Source organism: Moschus berezovskii, chromosome 11, assembly GCF_049115385.1.
Source record: "Moschus berezovskii isolate FMDL1 chromosome 11, NW_MosBer_1.0, whole genome shotgun sequence".
Taxonomy (NCBI): Eukaryota; Metazoa; Chordata; class Mammalia; order Artiodactyla; family Moschidae; genus Moschus; species Moschus berezovskii.
In genome coordinates, this window is record NC_142470.1 from 46,857,037 (window position 1) to 46,879,963 (window position 22,927).

Below are 22,927 nucleotides of genomic sequence, written 5' to 3' on the forward strand. Positions count from 1 at the left end.
ATATCGTCACCCTTGTTTTACTTGCGTGCAGAGTGCATTATGTGACATGCTGGGCTGGATGAAGCATAAGTTGGAATCAAGATTGCTGGGTGAAATATCAATGACCTCAGATATGCAGATGACACCATCCTCATGGCAGAAAGCAAAGAACTAAAGAGCCTCTTGGTGAAAGTGAAAGAGCAGAGTGAAAATGTTTGCTTAGAACTCAACATTCAGAAAACTAAGATCATGGCATCTGGTCCAATCACTTCATGGCAAATAGATGGGGAAACAACGGAAAGAGTGACAAAATTTTATTTTGGGGGACTCCAAAATCACTGTAGATGGTGACTGCAGCCATGACATTAAAAGATGCTTGTTTCCTGGAAGAAAAGTTATTACCAACCTAGACAGCATATTAAAAAGTAGAGACATTACTTTGCCAACAAAGGTCCCTCTCTTCAAAGCTATGGTTTTTCCAGTAGTTATGTATGGATGTGAGAGTTGGACTATAGAGAAAACTGAGCGCCGAAGAATTTATGCCTTTGAATTGTGCTGTTGGCAAAGACTCTAGCGAGTCCCTTGGACTCCCCGAGATCAGCAAAGATTGAAGACGGAAGAAGGGGACGACAGAAGATGAGACGGTTGGAAGGCATCACCGACTCAATGGGACTGAATTTGAGTAAACTCCGGGAGCTGGTGATGGACAGGGAAGCCTGGCGTGCTGCAGTCCATGGGGTCCCAAAGCGTCAGACACGACTGAGCGACTGAACTGAACTGCCAGATCTCTTTTCCGACTCGCTTTCAAAACGAATAAAACTGAATAAAATACAGGTCTGTGCTCAGTCGTGTCCGACTCTGCGACCCCATGGACTGTAACCCACCAGGCTCCTCTGTCCATGGATTTTCTCCAGGTAAGAATACAGGATTGGGTCGCCATTTCCTTTTCCAAAAATACAAGTCTACCGCCGGCAATGGCAACCCACTCCAGTACTCTTGCCTGGAAAATCCCATGGATGGAGGAGCCTGCTGGGCTGCAGTCCATGGGGTCGCTCAGTCAGTCAGACACGACTGAGCGACTTCACTTTCACTTTTCACTTTCATGCACTGCAGAAGGAAATGGCAACCCACGCCAGTGTTCTTGCTGGAGGATCCCAGGTACGGGGGAGCCTCGTGGGCTGCTGTCTATGGAGTCGCACAGAGTTGGACACGACTGAAGTGACTTAGCAACCGCCGGCAAAAACCCCACCCACCCGGGAGTGATACCTCCAACTGCATTTAACAGAGGGGTCCTCAGGCCCGAGGAACGGTTAGTGGGTAGAAAGGTGTCCCGACTATGGGGTCACACAGAGTCGGACACGACTGAAGTGACTTAGCAGCAAGGTGTCCCGACACCAGCCTTTACAATCGCAGGTGGGCCTTCCTGCCTCCCCCGAGCTCGCTCAGCGCGCCCCCGGCCCAAAGGACCCCGGCCAGCCCCCAGCTCCTCGGTACTGGCTCCCTCACCCGGCGCGCGGCGGGCAGCCTGCGACGTCACGGCGGCGCCGCGCCTCCAGGAAGGACCCCTTCCCCGGCTCCTCCTCCTCTCGGCGCCGGCGCCGCTTTCTGGAAGCTTCGTGAAGGCGGTGGGCGCTTACGGTTGGTCCCTGGTCAGCCGCAATCCGCGTCCATCCGTCCTTCCCAAGCTTACGCAGACCCATCCAAGGTTGCCATGCCCGAGAACGTAGCCCCCCGGACCGGGCCGCCCGCCGGGGCTGTCGGGGCTGCCGGCGGCCGCGGGAAGAGCGCCTATCAGGACCGCGATAAACCGGCCCAGATCCGCTTCAGCAACATCTCCGCAGCCAAAGGTATCGCTGACCGGCATGAGCCGCGGCCCTCCGGGCCTGACTGTGCACTGTCACTCCCAGCCTTGGGTGGGCTGTTCGTTCGGATAATCCGCTTTGGGCCTCTCATATAATAAACTCAGTGCAGGGTTCCTCCTTCATGTTCGCCGTTATTCCCGACCCCGAGTATGGAAGCCTTTGGACTGGCCCCCATTCTGCGTCTTAGACGCCCATAATTTTCCTTCCCGCAGCGTGCTGCTTTCATCATACCTGAAAGCAGCCGGGGCCCTCATGCAGCGGTCTACTGGTAGAATGTTTGCATAATACTTTTAAGTCTTTTTTTTTTATTATTATTAAAATAGGGAAATATTTTTCTGGGTGCAGCTATTCGGGTAAACTCTTAGCGCCTTAAATTGGGGCGGGGTCCATTGTATTGGGGGAAGGGAAGCCGACCGACCCACCTTGTTTGAGAGTAATTATGAGGCTGCGTTGTGCCTTGATGTCCTCTCTGCACGTACAGCCAAGCAAATGGAGAAAAGTTTGGCTTTTGGTGGAATTCAAGAAGTCCTGGGTTTTGTTCAGTTACGTTACTTCATGGCTTTGTGACCTTTAACCAAGGTGGTGGTTTTTTTTTTAACCAAGGTTTTCTACCCTATAAAATTGAAGATGGAAATCTCGCTTAAAAAAAAAAGTAGTGAGGGTTAAGAGACGTCGGGTTGAATTAGAAGTGTCTAGAAGCAAAAGTGAGAACAGAGGCTTAGAGTTCTTGCCCGTTATGTGTTTGAGTACAGAGAGTATTTCATTTGGGTTAGAGCATCAAGTGCCTGAAGAAAGGAGAGGTGAGATCGGAAAGGTAGGGTGGGGCCAGATCTTAAAGGCCTGGTGTCCTTTGTTGTTGTTCTGGAAAGGGTTTAACACGACTCCCGCAGCTACAGATTGGTTTTCAGTATAATGAGATAATAGCTACCTTGGAGGGGTGCTGTCAGTCTTAAATAAGAAAGTGTATGAGGAGCCAGGTGTGTGTATATTATATATATATATGTATACATAGAGTACAGCCTTACAGATATTTGAGGTTATCTGTCCAGGGGACTGAGGGTATGGTGATGCTACTGCAGGGGAAAACCAGGTTCACTGAAGGAAGGATGGTGGAAGAAGAGAGAATAGGTTCTGGTTCAGGCTTAAATGAGTTGAGGATGTCAGAATGACTAAATGGTAAATTTAGGAGTCGTTTGGAAGTTCGAGAGAGTCTTTACCCGGAAATGAAAGTTGTTTGATAGTTATCTTGAGAGCATAATTGAAGCTTAGATTTAGAAACGAGGTGTTAGATAAACTCTGGTGCCATGTTGGGGGGCCGGAAAAGCTATAGAATATGGTAGATTTTCAACAAACGAGAACAAGATGGGATGTTTACTTCGGCAAATTTGGAAACATCCCTGCCCAGAGAATTGAAATTGGAAAAGAGAGGAATGCATATAGAAAGAAAAGGCCACTTGTAAACCTGACCCTTCCATCTTAAGTGAGGAGAGCTCCTGGAACAAAGGAGCACTACTAGACTGTCCAAGTCAGACAGAACCCTACAGACTGGTGGAAACAAGCTGTTGCCAGAAGCATCTTTAGTGTAATTCATGGAGCCAGGTTTTTTTTTTGTTGTTGACCATGTCAGAAAACACACACGAAGTTGTGGTAGTTCTAGTACTATTCAGCACAAGTCATTTAACAGATAATACTGTGTACTACATAGTATGTTAAACTTCAAACACTTTTGAGGAGGTAATCAGCAAAATTTTATTTTTTGAATAGTGTGCCTATCTAGAGGCTTCCTGTAGAAGACTGTAAGGGTGTTCTTAAAGTGAATTGCTCTGCTTGTAGAATCGTTGCCATGTGGGTCCACTAAAATCACCTGAAAGGGTAATTGATGATGGCTGAATAATTAGGAAAAGCAGCCCCCAATTATGAAATAAGTAGAGTATAATTTTTTAAACTATACCAAATTTTTTTCTTATGCTTTTCAAGATTATGTATTGTTACCACAACCCACTGAAAGCATTATTCTAGTTGTGGAATATACAAAAGCAAATAGGGCTGTAGAATGTGCTAGAAGATCTAGCTTATCCTGTTATTGCTGCTTGTTTTGTTTCAGAGAATGAGGAAACTAATGCAGTCCTCATTCACAGCAAATGAGTTAAGTTATATTGATATTTATAGGAAAATTAGGTGACTTCAAAATTTATTCTACCATGTGCAGGGTACAAATGCTACGTATAGTGACTTCAGCAACAAAAAGTGAAATGTCATACAATTAAGGAGTAAAATAATTATTTCTGTGTTCAGTATAAGGTATAGAATTTTCTTTAGCAAACTGAATTGTTATGCACCGTATACTAATAAGGACAAAATGATTATTTGCGGGTGGAAGAAATGCTTTGCTTTTTAAAGAGTCTTGGTTTCTTTCTCTTTTTTTCTATTTACAGCTGTTGCTGATGCTATTAGAACAAGTCTCGGACCAAAAGGAATGGATAAAATGGTAAAAGGCTCAATCATTCATTACTTACTGAGTACTACTGTGCCTACTGCAAGCTTTATAGAGGGTTAAGATGTGCTGTTTAAAAAGTAAAGTGTTAGAAAGGCTTTGAGAGTTCAGAAAGGGATAGATTACTTTGGGATGAACGGGACCTAGTTATAATTCATATTTTATGATGATTCTTTATAATATCTTTTGTATCCATTTTTTAGTGTCTTAGTTCCTTCACTTTTAAGTAGGAAAAAACCCAGGTATTTCACTTGTAAACTTGGACTATTACTGCATGTTCTTAATCATTACACCAGGGTAAGGGAAAACAATTTGAAATTAAGCATTATGGAAACATAAGTTAACTTCAGTACAATAGGTATTAAAATTAGTCGAGCTTTTAGGGTTTCACATTAATACTGGATAAAGAAAAAATTTTTTTGAAATACAACCTTTAAAAAACTATACTTTGCAGATTCAAGATGGAAAAGGTGATGTGACCATTACAAATGATGGTGCCACCATTCTGAAACAAATGCAGGTGTTACATCCAGCAGCCAGAATGGTAAGTGTAATTTTTAGGTGAGAGTTTTTTGATTTTCTTCAAGTGTGTTATTTGATATTCTGTAAACAGTTAAATTTGTTTTATTTGATCACATGGTAAGTTTAAACATGGTGAAAGTTTTTCCTTTTTATGCTAATCAGGCATATTTTTAGGATATGTTGTATGCCTAGCATTATGTTCTTCATTGAAAATCATAATAAAACATGATTCTCCTTTTCCACAACAACATGCCGCACATATAAGGAAGAGAGAAAAAAATTGTACCATTTATTAGTTCAGTGGGTATTAGCTAAAAGTAGAATTTTAATTGTTTGCAAATAAATCTTGTTTAAACTTTGCCTGATATTTATTTTTTAAAACAATTTTTAATTCAACTACAAATGATAATGGTGATTCTAGTGTCAAGTGAGGAGTCAAAATATCAGCAAAAAGAAATTCCTGTTAAAAAAATCCCTTTTGATTAGGTAAAGGTGACTAAAAATGTCAGGTTGTGCTTCATGCAGGGTCAGTTTACATAAACTTGGCCAGGGATTTCAAACTAACAGTCTCCTCTCATCTGAATCCTGCACTTGTTTCTGAATCTACAGAGTGCCCCTAGTTCTTTTAAATAATGGGAAGAAAAAACAACCCGTAGTCTGAACTGTAAATCATAATATAGCTGCTTGTAAGTAGAATTTTGCATGCCACAGATATATAGGTCATCATTTTAAATGAAACCAAGGTGGGTAAAAAATCAGAAGAAAAGTATATTGACTCTTACAGTGCTGATTATCAAGGTCTATAAGTGAACATGATGGTGAATGTCATTGATATTGTAGAGTTAGATGTTACTGGGTTCTCATGAACCAGTTCTTACTGAGCAACTTGACATGTTCCGTTCACCCAGCTGGTGGAGCTGTCCAAGGCTCAGGATATAGAAGCAGGAGATGGCACCACATCAGTGGTCATTATTGCTGGCTCTCTCTTGGATTCCTGTACCAAGCTTCTTCAGAAAGGTGGGTAGGACATACGACATCTTTATCTGAATAAAGGCAAAAGTTATTAAGTAATGTGAGATTAGCAGTTTAATTTGAAACAGCTAATTTTGCTGTGTTTATCATGTGGATTAAAAATTTTTTTTTTTTTTTTTTTGCTTCTGGGTCTCCCCCCACCCCATCTCACCCCTGGCTCTCCTGCTTTCGTTTTGTATGGAACTTCATAAGATTTTGCTTTTAAAAAATGAGTGGTTGGTGGTGTTACTAACAGGCTATAGATGAGAATTGTGATTTAGGAGAGAAAGTAAGGTTTCTTGTTTTAGTACATATGTAGCTGTGATTCTTCAGTCACTTGTTATTATGTAGATTTATAGAATCTTTGTAAAAAATGGTTTTAGTCTTAAGTATCACATAATATATAGCTTATTTCAAATTAAATAGAAATAAATTATTAGACATATTAGCAGTTAAAGTTATTCAAACCATTATTAATTAAAATTTGACTGCTTTGATGTTGTAATGAACAAAGAAGTTTTAAGTCATGTCAAGTATGAAGTTTATCTGTTATTAACTACCCTTTCACAAATGACAGGGATTCATCCCACCATCATTTCTGAGTCATTCCAGAAAGCTTTGGAAAAGGGCATTGAAATCTTGACTGACATGTCTCGACCTGTGGAACTGAGTGACAGAGAAACTTTATTAAATAGTGCGGCCACTTCATTGAACTCAAAGGTGAGACAAACACAATGAGATCATTGTAAAAGTACAGTTAAGTTCATCAGGAACTGCAGCTCTTATTTTGTGGTTTTTGATGCTGTATAGTTCATAAATATTAACTCTCAAGAGTGGGTAACTAAACTAATTTGCATAACTGAATTAGTTCAAGTAAAATTAACTCACATCAGGGCTTTTAGGTAAATTGATTTTACAGATGGGAAAAGAAAGTGAAGTTAAATAACTTATCCAAGACCCACTAATGAGAGGTAGAGATGAGACTTGAACCCCAGATAGGGCTACCCATCATGGTCCATCTCTTAACCATGTTGCTATATTATTTTATCAAATAAAAATCATTAATGTTATTTTCAGTTTCTCAGAAGCTCGTGTCACCTATTCTCTGTTACGTTGTGTGTCACATGCCCACTCCTTTTTTTTTCCTTTTCATCAGTATTATTTGAATGTTAAGTGGAAATCTAGATCGTATTAGTGATATTAAGTAATAGTGTTGATAAATATCCCCAGAACTAATTTAGACAGAATATCATAATGGTTATAAGCATTGGTCATAGAGCCTAGACTGCTTGGGTTCAGTGCCAGCTCCACTTAATTAAGCTGTATGTTTTAGGTTTTTCATTGGAAGATTGAGTATATGAATGTAAAGTGTAAAAGCTACTGCATGACATAAAATTCATGCTCAATATGTTCTAACCATTACCTATTTTTATCAGCCCCTCAGCAATTGGGGTGCACATATATAACATCTGATGATAAATTCATTTTAAATATGAAAACTCAGCATAAAATTGTTCTTTTGGATTTCCTGTTGAATTACTAGTAACCTAGTCAGTCCTGACTATTAATAAAAGAGGAACACAAACATTTATTTTTACATGGTGACAGTCAAACTTGAGTGGAAAAGATGGTTTATGTGTAATGTTTTCTTACATGTATTCCATGTGTGTGCTAAGTCACCTCAGTTGTGTCTGACCCTTTATGTTTTCCACCCCCCCAAAAAAGTAATTGAGATTACTTCCTGAATATTTTTATCATTAGTTAGGACTCTCTCTGTTAGAACATTTTATGACACTAACTCTTTTTTCTTTTTAATACTAGGTTGTGTCTCAGTATTCAAGTCTCCTTTCTCCAATGAGTGTAGATGCAGTGATGAAAGTGATTGACCCAGCCACAGCTACTAGTGTAGATCTTAGAGATATTAAAATAGTTAAGAAGCTTGGGTAAGCATCTCTAATTATAACTTTAATAAAAATTAATTTTCAAAGTAAACATAAGCTGTTTCAAAAATAGTTAAATGAAAAATGTAGATGAAAGTCACGTAAGTTGTTTTGTTTTCATGACAGCTGATATATTTCGAATTAGTTTATATTTCCTAGTGATGGCAGAGTGGTGGTGTGATCAGAGAGGTTCAGGTATGGGCCATTAATAAATATGAGTGAGGCTGAAGCACATTTTATCAAACTGATGATTTTTAATCTGTTTTCAGTCTGTTAAACTTGGAGATTTCCCTCCCCTCTTAACTCTTCATTTTCTTTTTTCATAGTGGGACAATTGATGACTGTGAGTTGGTGGAAGGTTTGGTTCTTACTCAAAAGGTAGCAAATTCTGGCATAACCAGAGTTGAAAAGGCTAAGATTGGGCTTATTCAGTTCTGCTTATCTGCTCCCAAAACAGATGTAAGTAAAACCAAATGAAATTACTCCTTAGGTGTTTGACTTCCTAATAACAAAAGGTTTTTGCTGATTATTATAAAAATAGAAAATGCTGATATTAATACTAGTGATAGAAAGCAAGGTTTTTAAAATAATAAAATCAAGACAAAAGTACAAAATATTGGATGCCACATGTGATAGATTTAATTTCAGTTGGCTGTTTATTGACATTGAGCATTACCGACTTCTCAAATGAACACATAATCATAAGGATATGTATGAAACAGTAAAACTAGGCTTTGTGAAGGTGGTAGTGTAAGAGGGATTTCCAGATTCTATGTCTTTATGTTTGCATAGTGGAACTTTTAAACCAGTTTATTGTTTTTATTCCAAAAAGGTGATTTTTTTAAATTGAACGTATTCCCATATCTCTTAGTGATAAGTGTCATTCCCTAAAGGAGTGGCTGATCTTTGTCACCTGATTCGGGTTTGCTCTCATTTCATATTGTATTAGCATATATGTTTCCTGTTGAGTCGTTTTGTTTCCCAAATTTTAACCCATATAAAAATCAGTGTTCTTTTATAGATCTTAAATATAATAGTACTTGTCTTTAGTAATTGCTTTCAGCATATTAAGCTTTCCTGGTGGCTCAGAGGTTAAAGTGTCTGCCTGCATTGCGGAAGACCTGGGTTCAATCCCTGGGTCGAGAAGATCCCCTGGAGAAGGAAATGGCAACCCACTCCAGTATTCTTGCCTGGAGTATCCCATGGATGGCGGAGGAGCCTGGTGGGCTACAGTCCATGGGGTCACAAAGAGTCGGACACAACTGAGGGACTTCACTTATCAATATTTTTTAACCTTAGAGTAAAAGGGATGCAACTGAAGTTATTTCAGTAACATGTAAATTTTTATGAGGAGAATTGACATATCCATGAAATAGGATGATCATTTTTACATTTAATGATTTCCGAAACATTGTAAAAAATATCAATAAGGTGTATGCTGCTGCTGCTAAGTCACTTCAGTCGTGTCCGACTCTGTGACCCCATAGATGACAGCCCACCAGGCTCCCCCGTCCCTGGGATTCTTCAGGCAAGAACACTGGAGTGGGTTGCCATTTCCTTCTCCAGTGCGTGAAAGTGAAAAGGAAAAGTGAAGTCGCTCGGTCGTGTCCGACTCTTTGTGACCCCATGGACTGCAGCCTACCAGGCTCCTCCGCCCATGGGATTTTCCAGGCAAGAGGACTGGAGTGGGTTGTCATTGCCTTCTCCGAGTAAGGTGTATAGATAAAAGTAAAAAACCTGAGTTACGTTTCATGTATATTCACTTTTCTAGACTTTCTGTGTGTCTTATGTAATCTCTAGTTTGGTGTGATTTTCGTTGGATTTATACTGTGCATAATATTTTCATTAAAATTCTCATTTTTTGCTTAAGAACTCTTAAAATCCAAATTATTAATATGTTCTTTTTCTGAACAGATGGACAATCAAATAGTGGTTTCTGACTATGTTCAAATGGATCGAGTATTAAGAGAAGAGAGAGCTTATATTCTAAATTTAGTGAAGCAAATTAAAAAAACAGGATGTAATGTTCTTCTCATACAGAAGTCTATTCTAAGGTATGGGGCATTTTATTTGGTTCACCTCTTAATGATAGATAATTGATTTTGGATCCCTTCTAGCAGTTTTTTAAGAGGCATTAGGGGTGGGTTAAACCACTAGAAATCTGGAACAGATCTGCATTTTAGGGCATTGTTGTATTCTGGTAAATGATCTAAAGTGAGTTCCCTTCTTGTTACGATAATTTAAGTGTGGGATATATGTCTGTCTTAACCAAGATCCTTACTATCAAGTAAAAAGGTACCTAATATAGCTAAAATTTTAGAGGTATTTATTTAAAGGGCCATGCAATAGTTTGCCTTGAAATTTTAGAAGTTCTTTTGGGGGGAATACTGGATAGTCCACGGATTGAAAGAGTTCTCCAAAGTTTGAACTGATGCCTTCTTGAAGAAATTGATGTTTCAGTGTTTTCTTCTAATAGGTAGACACATTCTCGTGTACTCTATGTTAGGCCAGAAAGTATTGTGGATATCTTGATATAGACACCTTGTTGAAGAGTTGCAATACCTGGTTCTAAATTCAATTTACATAATAGCTAATAACCTCAACTAAATTGCTCTCAAAACTCAGTTTACTTATCTGTAAAACAAGGATACTGATATCTACCCTTCAGTATCAGAGGGTTGTTGGGTTGCAAGGGTCATTCCAGATAGTTTGTATAAAAGTGAAAATTTGTGGGGTCTTAAACATAATTTAGCATCATACTTAATTCTAAATTCATAAAGTATCAATTGTTAACTATGAGAAGAATGATGACAATTACTTTTGTGTGTTTTACAAGTAGTGTCATTGGGGTATATTTTAAATATACTTTAGAAATCTTATTTAAGAATTTTGAGCTCAGAAACTTGGTCAAGCTATTTAAAGCATCTCCTTTCACAAATAATTAAATAATTGGCCATTTAAACAATAGTAAAATTACAGAAAACTCTAAGAAATAGCAAAATTTCTGTTCTGAACCAGTATTGACATAATCACTGTTTATGTATTTTAGAGATGCTCTTAGTGATCTTGCATTACATTTCCTGAACAAAATGAAGATTATGGTGGTAAAGGATATTGAAAGAGAAGACATTGAATTCATTTGTAAGGTAAAATATTCTTAATATCTGTGTATGTGAAAATGTTCACTAGTCAGACGTCTGAGTTTGTGAATGTGACTGTTATTCCCAGACAATTGGAACCAAACCAGTTGCTCATGTTGACCAGTTCACTGCTGACATGCTGGGATCTGCCGAGTTAGCTGAGGAGGTCAGCTTAAATGGTTCTGGCAAACTGATCAAGGTAACTATTAAAATTAAGTTTCTGTTTGCTTGGGATTTGGGTTTGTTTTTTTTTTAATCCTTCAAATAACCTAATTCCACAGTTTGTTTACTAAAGATTACAGGCTGTGCAAGCCCTGGAAAAACAGTTACAATTGTTGTTCGTGGTTCTAACAAATTGGTGATTGAAGAAGCTGAGCGCTCCATCCATGATGCTCTTTGCGTTATTCGCTGTTTAGTGAAGAAGAGGTAATATTAAGTTACTAAGTAATGTTTTGATCATAAAAACTTCCATATTTTGATTATTAAGATTTTAAGGATTTTTAGTATTATTAATACTTCAAAGATTATTAAGTTTTTAAACAAATTATTGTTTCTGTTGGATAAAATAAACTAAAAATACATTTGTGAATTTCAGAGCTCTTATTGCAGGAGGTGGTGCTCCAGAAATAGAGTTGGCCCTGCGGTTAACTGAATACTCACGAACATTGAGTGGTATGGAATCCTACTGCATTCGTGCTTTTGCAGATGCTATGGAAGTCATTCCATCTACACTAGCTGAAAACGCTGGCCTGAATCCCATTTCTACTGTAACGGAACTAAGAAACCGGCATGCCCAGGGAGAAAAAACTACAGGCATTAATGTCCGAAAGGTAGTAATTTAAACTTTAGTTACTGCAGAAAATGTTGATTAATATAAAATACTAAAAGCTTCATAATTGTCTGTGGAATGAAAGGCTTTGTAATTAAAAATAGAGTAACTTTCAATTTGGATACAAAACCTGCAGATTAGTTAATGAAGATGTGAAATGAAGTGTGAAAATGAAGATGATTTCTTAAGTGAGAAATAGTATTTTGTTCCCTAACCCTGCCATTTTATGATTGTACAACTTTAAATCTGTGCTTCCGTTTTCTTGGTTGTAAAAACAGGGATTATTATAGTTCCCTCATAGTACTGTGAGGATTAAATGGATTACTAAATAGAAAGTTCTTAACAAAGATTCCTGGTGTATAGTTAACCATTGCTGCTGTTGTGAGCACCAGCCTGGTGTAGTTACATAGGGTAAACACATAGAACAGTAGTGATTTCTCCTGTTGTATTGTTTTATTAACGTCTCCTTTTATTGAGAAGACAGTTAACATGTAATGGGAAAAAATAATACAAGGTGATTTTTTTTTTTTTTTAATGGTAGAAGCGGGTAGAATTCGAGAGCACTAACTAGTTAGGGAAAGTTTTAGGAAGCTGCAACTTTGGTTTGGTAAGAGGGACCAAAAAGTTAATTCATTTTGTCTAGAGCAGAGGTGATGTGTTGATCATATAATGGACTTTAAGATTAGAAAGATTGGATAAAAGCTAGAATGAAGAGTCCCTTGAGTTGTTGATGAATGGGTGGGGTGGCTGGGTATTTGTTTTAAAAAATTCCAGTAGTTGGGAGTTTTTGTGTGTGTTTGTTTAAACCAAGAGGCTAAGGTGATGAAGAGAGTATTTTAAGGAGGGAAGAATGGAGACAGGATTGCCTATTAAGACCATCAGCAGTAATCATAGGATAAAGGTGAGGGAATTAGTGGCAGTAAGAATCTAAAAGTGGAAAGTTAGAATGATGTAAAGACCAGGTAGACTAGACTTGGCCAAATTCAGAATTAGGAATCAGATGGTTTAAAATCTTGTAACTTTTTTCTTTAATTGAGATAGTTGATTTAGAGTGTTAGTTTTGAGGGCTTCCCTGGTGGCTCAGTGGTAAAGAATCTGCCTGCCAATGCAGGAGACGTGGGTTTGATCCCTGGGTTGGGAAGATCCCCTGATGAAGGGAATGACAACCCACTCCAGTATTCTTGCCTGGAGAATCCCATGGACAGAGAAGCCTGACAGGCTAGAGTCAGACAAGACTGAGCAACTCAACAAGTTTCAGGTATATAGCAAAAAAAATCTTATAATTTTTAATAACTGTATCATCTATTTAATTTTTGCCAGGAATTTTTAAACAGAAGATACAAGGAATTGTTTTGGAGTTCAGATTGGGAGAGTCCAGCATTAATTCAGTTTTTCCAGATTTTAGTTGAGAAACAGCCTATAACTTAGGAAATGCTTAGTAGAGAGTATCTGACTCTTGACTACAGGAAAACTTAAGTTTGAAAGGCTTTGAGGTTTACTGGTAACAGTGTAGTTGGTAATGTGTATCATTATAAACACTAAAAGCAACTTGTACTGGTTTGCAGGGTGGTATTTCCAACATATTGGAGGAACTCGTTGTCCAGCCTCTGTTGGTTTCAGTCAGCGCACTGACTCTAGCAACTGAAACTGTCCGGAGCATTCTGAAAATTGATGATGTGGTAAGTATATACAGGTTGTGAATTTTTCCTACAAGGGCAGAAAGGCATATTTTTGAGGAGTTGGGGTGGGGGCAGTAAATGTTAGTTTACTAGTCATCAGGGTGAAAACTAGTCATCAGGGTGAAAACAGTTTGGATAACCACCTTAAACATCTTCCATCCTTAAAATTGTGTCCTTACAGGTTTTGAAATTTTTCTCTTTTCAGGTAAACACTCGGTAATCTGGTTAACTGTCTGACTGGCACCATCATGGCCACTAGTGGTGCAGCTGGAGTGGAAGAGCACCTTGGCATTCCTTGTTGTTTGGAAGATTGTTTCTTTTATGAATTTCTGGGCCTGGTTTTCAGTTGGCATTTGCTTGAAATTGTATTGACACAGTTTAATGAAAATATTAAATACGTGGTTTCAGAAAGCAGGTTAATTTATTGCTCTCCATTCTGCATTATTTCCACTCTATCCCAACATTCTGTTATTTCTGATTCACTTGAGAAATCTCTGAGAGAAGGGAAAAAAAGGAATTAACATTTGCCTGTTAAATTCTTAAGGACTTAATGCTGTGTACTTTTAAGTTTTGTGTTAGGTTGTGTCTTTTGTTGTTTTTCTCTTTTTTGGCTGCGTAGCATGTGGGATCTTACTTCCCAGACCGGGGATCAAACCCACACTCCCTGCATGGGCAGCACAGAATCTTAAACACTGGACTGCCAGGGAAGTCTCCAGTTTTGTGTGTATTAATAGAAGTATTGAGAAGGAAAAATGGCCCAATATGCTCATCACCCTGATAAACCCCCATTTTCAGTAATATATATGATGTATGAAAAGTTAACAGTACAGAAAGAGTGAAAAATGAAAGTCTTTCTCATCCTTTTTCTAAGAACCACTGTTGTGTTAATTGGGATTCCTTCTAAAAATAAAAATATGCATATATGTAGCAAATTTTGTTTGTATAAATAAGTCTTTTCTCAGTGGTTTAAAACATCTAAATCTTGCACCAGAAGTCCTATAAAATGCAACTAGTTCTGTCCTTGTTTTAGTCACCATCTAGTCAACTTTGCACATATTCTATATATAGCTTAGTGGTCTTTTTTTAATTTGTCAAGCACTCCTTTATAAACGCTTTCATGGCTTCTGATTGCCTTTGGATAAAGGCCAGACATTTAAGGTGGATCACAAATTGAGCCTTACATAATCCGTGATTTTTCACCATCTTTTGTATTATATATAAAGAGTATTATGAGAGCAGTGGATGGAGGGGGGACTCCTAAAAGTTTTGGGAAATTCATCCAATCAGTATGAAGTTCCTATGTATCTGACAAATCCAGTAGTTTATTAAAATGACTAGTCTGGTAAGTGGTAAATTCAGAGAAGTCTTTGGATAGTCTGGAATTTAATAATTCGGCAATTATTTCTCTTTTTAATGGGTATTAGGAGCTTGCTGTTTGAAAAGAATAGCTGCCATAAAACTGATGTATAACGTAAAAACTTTTAAGTCAAAATACTTTAGCCAGAATTATTCATATTGGAACTTTTAAGAGTTATTCAGCACTCTGATGTGTGTCTGTGTCTTAGGCTATACCTGTGTATCTAAATATGTTTAAAAATTTGTAAAAGGAATGCTAACAAGACAAATGTTAGTAAGTTTGATGTAAAGACACTATTTAGAGTTTGATTGGGTTTTACAAGTTTATAAAATTTATAAAGTTAATGTTTTGGGAAGCAGTGGTGCTTTGTCACTGAAAGGCCAATTGACAAAACTCAAAAATAGTGATCTGATACAGTTAAATAATTCTAAAGCAATGAAAGGAAAATTATCCTGTTAAATATTTAAGAGGTACACTTTTAAATAGGAAGGATGACTATCCTAATGAGACAAAGGTTTTGCATACTTTTTTCCTCTTGAGTACTATTTATTTTTTCACTCTCATTTTCTTTATTTTTTTGGCCACACCCCGTGGATTGTGGAATCTTAATTGCCTGACCAGGGAACTCAGGCCCATAGCAGTGAAATCGCTGAGGCCTAACCACTTGACAGCCGGTGAGTTCCCACCCTGGCTTTTCATTAAAAAACAGTTCACAGAACAGTATGAATACCCTATATATACCCTCCAATTATTGACATTTTGCCATAGAAATCAGTTCCATAATATGATGTATCCTTAAAAATCTTCATACGCAAAATTGTGCAATAGAAACCACAGGGCTTAGAGAAGAAATGTAGTTGGAGACAACCCCAAGACTTCATCAACAATACAAAAGGAACCTGATCAAATAGTTTCACAAATAGTAAGTGATTAAGAATTATATTTACATATGCCACTTGAAAAAACACCAGAAAATTGAAGTGGCTGTTGGAACTAATGTCATCACAAAGTAGTAGAAGGGTTATATGAAACCTAGGTTTCAACACTAGATGTGTTGAGTTTGGCTTATAAAGGTTAATGTCTCCGTTTTTTGAGGTGTGTGTGAACTTTCGTATGTCATGGGGCAGTTTGATCCAGATGGATGCATTTTTGTGTATTCACATTTTTCTTGAAATAAACGTGAAACATGGATGTTGCTGAAGTTGTTCACTTCCCACATTAAAATTTCTTGTGTTTTGATGGTTTTGACTATAATGTATCTTAGATGTGGATTCCTTTTTAAGTTTATTGAGCTTTTTAAAGGTACAGATTAATAGTTTTTCCAACAGTATTGCTGAATTAAGATAGGGATCAAAGGTTCAGATACACTGAGTGACTAGAAGTTGTAGGACAGTACTAGAAAATGAAGCTTTACAGAAATAGTTCACAGAGATGTGTAGAGGTGTAGTCGAGTCTTTGGCTGAGTATTTCTGTGTCGAGTAAAACTATAGAGTCCACAGAAAAACCAGTGAAAAGTAATAGACTGGATTTACAGTGGCCTTGGAATAGTTTAGATTCTTACTAGATTGGAGAAACCTTTTAATAGGGAATGAGTAGAGCCTTCAGAACATTACAGCCTTAATAGTAAGACTGAATTAGCCATAAAGACCAATCTGGTCTCTTCACAAGATTTCTCTAAAGGATCAAACCAATCCCAGGCAACATATCTGTATCTGACCAAAGCCTAGAATTCTTAAAGGATATAATAAAATTCACAGTGTCTGGCATTCAACAAAAAAATCATCAGTAGTGTGAATGGATACAGAAGATGTATTATATATACAATGGGATACTACTTGACCATTTGCTAAGTGAAATAAGGGACAAATACTGTATGATATCACTTATATGTGGAATACAACAAACTAGTGAGTATCACAAAAAATTTAGAGTAAACTAATGGCTACCAGCGGCAAGAGAAGGAAGGAGGGCAATATAGGGGTGGGTAAGTAAGATATAAATTATTAGGTATAAAATAAGAGATATTGTACATGAATATAGCCAATATTTTATAATAACTATGGGGTATAACCTTTAAAAATTGTGAATCACTGTATTGTACACAGGTAACATTGGATAGCAACTGCACTTCAGTTTTTAAAAGGACATCAAAATATGAAAAATCAGCCATGCAAATAAAAGCACAGTAGAGAGTAAAGACTGACAGTGAAAGACTGAAGGCTTTTTTACTAAAAAAAAGCCAAGGATGCCCACTCTACCACCCCTATTCAACATAGTACTGGAAGTTCTAGCCAGAGCAGTTAGGCAAGAGGAATTAAGAGGCATGCAAATTGGAAAGGAAGAGGTAAAATCGCTTCTGCAGATACAATCTTATATGTAAAAAGTCCCAAAGATTGAACACACAAGCTGTTATGACGAATTCAGCAAAGTAACAGGATACAAAATCAACACACAAAAATCATTTGCATTTTTATATATTAACTGAACTACCTGAAAATACAGAATTCCATTCATTATAGCATCAAGAAAATACTTAGAAATTAACCAAGAATGTGAAAGATTTGCTCAGTGAAAACTACAAAACTGTTGAAAACATGGAAACATGTTTATGGATTCAAAAACTTAATATTGTTAAAGTGTCAATATATCCAAAGTGATCCGTATAATCCTTTATCAAAATACCAATGGCATTTTTTCACAGAGCTAGAAAAAATAATCCTAACAATTGTATGGAACTACAAAAGATGTCCAAAGCACTGTTAAGAAGAATAAAGCTGGAGGTATAATGCACCCTGATTCCAAACTATAAGCTACAGTAATCAAAACAGTGTGGCACTGGCATGACGACACATTTAGACCAATGGAATAGAATAGAGAGCCCATATATATGGTCAAATGAGTTTTGACAAGGGAGCCAAGGCCACTCAAGGTGGAAAGTTCAGTCTTCAGCAAATAGAGCTGGGAAAACTGCATATCTACATGCAAAAGAATGATATGGGACCCTTACTTAACACCACACACAAAGATTAAGTGGATCAAAGACCTAAATTAAGACCTAAAACAATAACACTCTTAGAAGAAAACACAGAACAAAAGCTTCACGTTAGATTTGGCAATCACTTCTTAGATATGACATAAAAGATAACAGACAAATGGCTTCATGATATTTTAAAATTCTGTGCATCAGAATAAAAACCCACAGAAAGGGAGAAAATATCTACAAATCCCATATCTGATGATTACTACCTAGAATATAAGTCAGACACCACTGAGAGACTAACACCTTCACTTTTTCAATTTTTTCACCTATGATGTCTAGAAAGAACTACCAAAACTTGACAAAGCAACACAATTTAAAAATGTGCAAAGAACTTGAATAGACATTTCTCCTAAGAAGATATATAAATGTCCAATAAACTCATGAAAAGATGCTCAACAGCACTAATTATTAGGGAAATGCAGTCAAAACTACAAGATAACACCTTCTACCCTTTCAGATGGCTGCTATCAGAAAACAACGAATTACCCGGCAGTCCAGCAGTTAGTGCTCCACACTTCCACTGCAGGGGTCACAGGTTCAGTCCTTGGTTGGGGAACTAAGATCCTGTGATCCCACAAGCCATGTGGCATGGCTAAAAAAAATTACTCCAACACATCTTAAAATAAGTTATTATATACATTAATGCACTATCACATATTAACATAATTATATATTAGTGTACTTTATTGATATATGAACAATATATGATTTATATTTAACATACATTTAAGTGGTTTCTCCGTCCTCCGTCCGTGGGATTCTCCAGGCAAGAATATTGGAGTGGGTTGCCGTTTCCTTCTCCAGGATGCAATACTTAGGTGCAAAAAGCGAAGAGTGGCATTTTAGCTGAGACTATTAACCATATCTTAGCAACTATGTCATTTTGGAGCCTGGTAGGCTACAGTCCATGGGGTCGCAAAGAGTCGGACACGACTGAGCTACTTCACTTCACTTAAATATGTTTATTTCATATATAATTTAAATATATATGTATTTTATCATTTCTGTCATGAATTCTGTAACCCATGAATTCTTTTTTAGAAATATTTTATTTAGAGTCTCCAAAGTGAAAGTGAAAGTTGCTCAGTCATGTCCAATTCTGCCACCCCATGGACTGTGTAGCCTGCCACACTCCTCTGTCTATGGAATTCTCTAGGCCAGAATACTGGAGTGGGTAGCCATTTCCTTCTCCAGGGGACCTTCCTGCCTCAGGGATGGAACGCAGGTCTCCTGCATTGGAGGTGGATTCTTTACCATCTGAGCCACTACGGAAGCCCAGAGTCAAAAAACTGAAAGGCTTTTTCTAGCTTTTTTAAAAAGTTCCTGTCTAACTTAATTTCACTAACTGATCAGAGAATGTTGATTGTACAGTATTAATCCTTTAACGTCTCTTGTGGCTAGCTTTATGGCTTAGTGCTATGGTTTCTTTTTACAAAGTTCCATGTGTTCCTAAAATAATACATACTCTCCAATGGTTTTATATATATATTTATGTAAATTTACTTCTATTATTTTATAATATATGTGCTCAGTCGTTCAGTTGTGTCTGAGTCTTTGCAGCCCCATGAACTGTAGCTCCAAGGCTCCTCTGTCCATGGGAATTTCCCGGCAAAAATACTGGAGTGGGTTGTCATGCCCTCCTCCAGGGGATCTACCCAATTCAGGGATCAAACTCACATCTCCTGCCTGCACTGGCAGGAAGATTCTTTACTAGCTGCACCTGGGAAGCCCTTTATAATATATAAAATATATTTATATACATATTCTCTAAAATATGTATATTACTAAATATGTATGTTCAGTTCAGTCGCTCAGTCGTGTCCAACTGCGAACCCATAGACTGCAGCACACCAGGCCTTCCTGTCCATTGCCAACTCCCAGAGTTTACTCAAACTCATCTCCATTGAGTTGGTGATGTCATCCCCAACCATCTCATCCTCTGTTGTCCCCTTCTTCTCCTGCCTTCAATCTTTCCTGGCATCAGGGTCTTTTCAAATGAGTTACCTCTTTGCATGAGGTGGCCAAAGTATTGGAGTTTCAGCTTCACCATCAGTCCTTCCAATGAACACCCTGGACTGATCTCCTTTAGGATGGACTGGTTGGATCTCCTTGCAGTCCAAGGGACTCTCAAGAGTCTTCTCCAACACCACAGTTCAAAAGCATCAATAATTCAGCCCTCAGTGTTCTTTACAATCCAACTCTCACATCCATACATGACTAATGGAAAAACCATAGCTTTGACTAGATGCACTTTTGTTGGTAAAGTCACGTCTCTGCTTTTTAATACGCTGTCTTGGTTGGTCATAACTTTTCTTCCAAGGAGCAAGCGTCTTTTAATTTCATGGCTGCAGTCATCATCTGCAGTGATTTTGGAGCCCCCCAAAATAGTCTGTCACTCTTTCCAATGTTGCCCCATCTATTTGCCATGAAGTGATGGGACCAGATGCCATGATCTTAGTTTTCTCAATGCTGAGTTTTAAGACAATTTTTTTATTCTCCTTTTTTACTTTCATCAAGAGGCTCTTTAGTTCTTCTTCACTTTCTGCCATAAGGGTGGTGTCATCTGTATATCTGAGGTTATTGATATTTCTCCTGGCAATCTTGATTCCAGTTTGTGCTTCATCCAGCCCAGCTTTTCTCATGATGTACACTGCATATAAGTTAAATAAGCAGGGTAACAATATACAACCTTGATGTACTCCTTTTCCTATTTGGAATCAGTCTGTTGTTCCATGTCCAGTTCTAACCATTCCTTCCTGACCTGCATACAGATTTCTCAGGAGGCAGGTCAGGTGGTCTGGTATTCCCATCTCTTTCAGAATTTTCCACAGTTTGTTATGGCCCACACAGTCAAAGGCTTTGGCATAGTCAATAAAGCAGAAGTAGATATTTTTCTGGAACTCTCTTGCTTTTTCAATGATCCAACGGGTGTTGGCAATTTGAACTCTGGTTCCTCTGCCTTTTCTAAATCCAGCTTGAACATCTGGACATTCACGGTTCATGTACTGTTGAAGCCTGGCTTGGAGAATTTTGAGCATTACTTTACTAGCATGTGAGATGAGTGCAATTGTGTGGTAGTGAGCATCCTTTGGGATTAGAATGAAAACTGACCTTTTCCAGTCCTGTGGCCACTGCTGAGAGTTCCAAATTTGCTGACTTTCACAGCATCATCTTTTAGGATTTGAAATAGCTCAACTGGAATTCTATCACCTCCACTAGCTTTGTTCGTAGTGATGCTTCCTAAGGCCCACTTGACTTCACATTCCAAGATGTCTGGCTCTAGGTCAGTGATCACACTATCGTGATTATCTGGGTCATGAAGATCTTTTATGTCTAGTTCTTCCGTGTATTTTTGCCACCTCTTCTTAATATCTTCTGCTTCTGTTAGGTCTGTACCATTTCTGTCCTTTATTGTGCCCATCTTTGCATGAAATGCTCCCTTGGTATCTCTAATTTTCTTGAAGAGATCTCTAGACTTTCCCATTCTATTGTTTTCCTCTATATCTTTGCATTGATTGCTAAGGAAGGCTTTTTTATCTCTCCATGCTTTCTTTGGAACTCTGCATTCAGATGGGTATATCCTTCCTCTTCTCCTTTGCCTTTCACTTCTCTTCTATTCACAGCTGTAAGGCCTCCTCAGACAGCCATTTTGCCTTTTTGCATTTCTTTTCCTTGGGGATGGTCTTGCTCCCTGTCTCCTGTACAATGTCACAAACCTCCATCCATAGCTCATCAGGTACTCTGTCCATAAGATCTAGTCCCTTGAATCTATTTCTCACTTCACCCTTATAATCATAAGGGGTTTGATTTAGGTCATACCTGAATGAATGGTCTAGTGGTATTCCGTACTTTTTTTCAATTGAAGTCTGAATTTGGCAATAAGGAGCTCATGATCTGAGCCACAGTCAGCTTCCAGCCTTGTTTTTACTGACTGTATAGAGCTTCTCCATCTTTGGCTGCAAAGAATATAATCAGTCTGATTTCGGTATTGACCATGTGGTCATGTCCATGTGTAGAGTCTTCTCTTGTGTTGTTGGAAGAGGATGTTTGCTATCACCAGTGCATCCTCTTGGCAAAACTCTATTAGTCTTTGCCCTGCTTCATTTTGTATTCTAAGGCCAAATTTGCCTGTTATTCCAGGTATTTCTTGACTCCCTACCTTTGCATTCCAGTCCCCTATAATGAAAAGGACATCTTTTTTGGGTGTTAGTTCCAGAAGGCCTTGTAGGTCTTCATAAAACCATTCAACTTCAGTTTCTTCAGCATTACTAGTTGGGACATAGACTTGGATTACTTGATATTGAATTGTTTGCCTTGGAAATGAACAGAGATCATTCTGTAGTCTTTGAGATTGCATCCAAGTACTGCATTTTGGACTCTTTTGTTGACTATGATGGCTCCTCCATTTCTTCTAAGGGATTCCTGCCCACAGTAGTAGATATAATGGTCATCTGAGTTAAATTCATGCATTCCAGTTCATTTTAGTTCACTGATTCCTAAAATGTCGATGTTCACTCTTGCCATCTCCTGTTTGACTACTTCCAATTTGCCTTGATTCATGGACCTAACATTCCAGATTCCTATGCAATATTGCTCTTTACAACATCAGACTTTACTTCCATCACCAGTCACATCCACACCTGGGTATTGTTTTTTCTTTGGCTCCATCTCTTCATTCTTTCTGGAGTTATTTCTCCACTGATCTCCAGTAGCATATTGGGCCTCTACTGACCTGGGGAGTTTATCTTTCAGTGTCCTGTCTTTTTCCTTTTCATACTGTTCCTGGGGTTCTCAAGGCAAGAATACCAAAGTGGTTTGCCATTCCCTTTTCAGTGGACCACATTTTGTCAGAACACTCCACCATGACCCATCCGTCTTGGGTGACTGCACAGCATGGCTCATAGTTTCATTGAGTTTGACAAGGGTGTGGTCCATGTGATCAGATTGGTTAGTTTCCTGTGATTGTGGTTTTCAGTCTGTCTGCCCTCTAATGGAGAAGGGTAAGAAGCTTCCTGATGGGAGAGACAGACTGAGGGAGAAATTGGGTCTTGTTCTGATAGGCGGGGCCATGTTC

The 22,927-nt window shown here is 38.2% G+C and overlaps 1 protein-coding gene across 1 annotated transcript; it reads left to right on the forward strand.

Annotated features, from left to right (window-relative positions):
- Positions 1 to 1,547: 1,547 nt before the first annotated feature.
- Positions 1,548 to 16,004, forward strand: CCT4 (chaperonin containing TCP1 subunit 4). Its single transcript, XM_055400024.2, has 14 exons — positions 1,548 to 1,826; positions 4,277 to 4,329; positions 4,790 to 4,879; positions 5,766 to 5,874; positions 6,446 to 6,588; positions 7,690 to 7,811; positions 8,135 to 8,267; positions 9,723 to 9,862; positions 10,858 to 10,954; positions 11,037 to 11,147; positions 11,244 to 11,374; positions 11,544 to 11,778; positions 13,343 to 13,456; positions 13,662 to 16,004. The coding sequence occupies exons 1-14, from the start codon at positions 1,691 to 1,693 to the stop codon at positions 13,674 to 13,676; spliced, it is 1,629 nt and encodes a 542-aa protein (XP_055255999.1). The 5' UTR covers positions 1,548 to 1,690; the 3' UTR covers positions 13,677 to 16,004.
- Positions 16,005 to 22,927: the final 6,923 nt, after the last annotated feature.

Coding starts and splice junctions, on each gene's coding strand:
- CCT4 (XM_055400024.2), top strand. CDS start 1,691: ATGCCCGAGAACGTAGCCCCCCGGACCGGGCCGCCCGCCGGGGCTGTC. Junction 4,880..5,765: donor TACATCCAGCAGCCAGAATG/GTAAGTGTAATT, acceptor CCGTTCACCCAG/CTGGTGGAGCTGTCCAAGGC. Junction 8,268..9,722: donor TATCTGCTCCCAAAACAGAT/GTAAGTAAAACC, acceptor TTTTCTGAACAG/ATGGACAATCAAATAGTGGT.